The sequence below is a fragment of the Trichechus manatus genome, unplaced genomic scaffold (genome assembly GCF_000243295.1).
Source record: "Trichechus manatus latirostris isolate Lorelei unplaced genomic scaffold, TriManLat1.0 scaffold00244, whole genome shotgun sequence".
Taxonomy (NCBI): Eukaryota; Metazoa; Chordata; class Mammalia; order Sirenia; family Trichechidae; genus Trichechus; species Trichechus manatus.
Genome location: NW_004444180.1, coordinates 1,237,170 through 1,238,280, shown reverse-complemented (window position 1 = coordinate 1,238,280; position 1,111 = coordinate 1,237,170). Strand labels below are relative to the sequence as shown.

Below are 1,111 nucleotides of genomic sequence, written 5' to 3'. Positions count from 1 at the left end.
GGGGGGGGAATGGAATCCACTGTGCCCTCAGGGCCCCCGTTCACGCTCCGGCCTCCCTCCACCCCAGCAGGCCAGCCACTTCCTACCTCAGTGGGGCTCCCGGGCCCTGCTGGTTTGAGAGTCCCTGATGTGTGGAAGGTGACCCTCTCTCTGCCCCCCATTCCCATCCTATTCCCCAGACGTGAGCTTCCCTGGCCACCACTCCTGGGCCTCGGTCTCAACCTCCCACATGCCTCCTCAGCTGGTCCAGAGCATCGAGGACCCCCTGGGGGTCCTGGTCTCCTCGATCCCAGCAAAGGCGCATATCCAGGCCCACACCCCCAGTGCCTGGCAGGCACCGCGAAGCCCAGGTTGAGACACCTCCTGGTCAGTCAGAATCGGCTCCCTGTCTCTGCCCTCCATAGGGACTCACAGTGCCCACAGAAGGATGCTTGAGTCTCCTGCATGGACCCCTGAGCCCCTGGACCATGAGCCCCCAACTACCGTTTCCTCAGGAGAAGGGGGAAAGATGGGATTACCTTTCTTGGAGGAACCAGATCTGAGCACCCGGATGAAGGGGAAGTCGCCGGCGTGGGAGATGGTGTGGTGGGTGGGCAGTTACTGCTGGTGTTCTTGACCACGTGGCAGTCCTGCGAGCACTGGGAGTAAAAACAGTGCCCATCCAGATCTGTCTTCTGGTAGATGATGGATCCTGCAAGACAAGGACCATGCTGGTGGTTCAGGGCTAGCTCAGGGAGCCACCCACTGGAGGAGCACTGCAACCTCTCCTGTCCACCAGGTGCATCCTCCCTGGGGACAGCAACCCGGAGGGGGACTCTTGTCACCCTCTGATGGTGGTAGTGGGAATGAAGTCGCAAACAGGGAAGTGGCAAGCAGGGCAGAGAGCTGCTACTCTTGAATACAACCCAGCGCCTGCTACAAGAGGAGTAAGGACCAGCTTCTATCCCCTTCAGATCTGGCTTCCTCTGACGGGACACTCACACCAGGCTTAGCATACACCAAACACGCAAACAGAGCTGCTACCTACCAGCAGGGTAGAACTTCTTATCCACGACACAGTAGCACACCGTGGTGGAGTTTGTCACAGGGCTGAGCGATGTCCTGGTAGAAG

At 59.6% G+C, this 1,111-nt stretch overlaps 1 protein-coding gene across 1 annotated transcript in view; it reads right to left on the bottom strand.

Moving 5' to 3' along the window:
- MUC5AC (mucin 5AC, oligomeric mucus/gel-forming) overlaps positions 1-1,111 on the bottom strand; it is a 47,211-nt gene that overhangs the window by 8,025 nt on the left and 38,075 nt on the right. Inside the window, 2 exon segments of the mRNA XM_023724404.1 lie at positions 519-691; positions 1,028-1,101. Of these exon segments, the coding sequence (XP_023580172.1) occupies positions 519-691; positions 1,028-1,101 (247 nt within the window).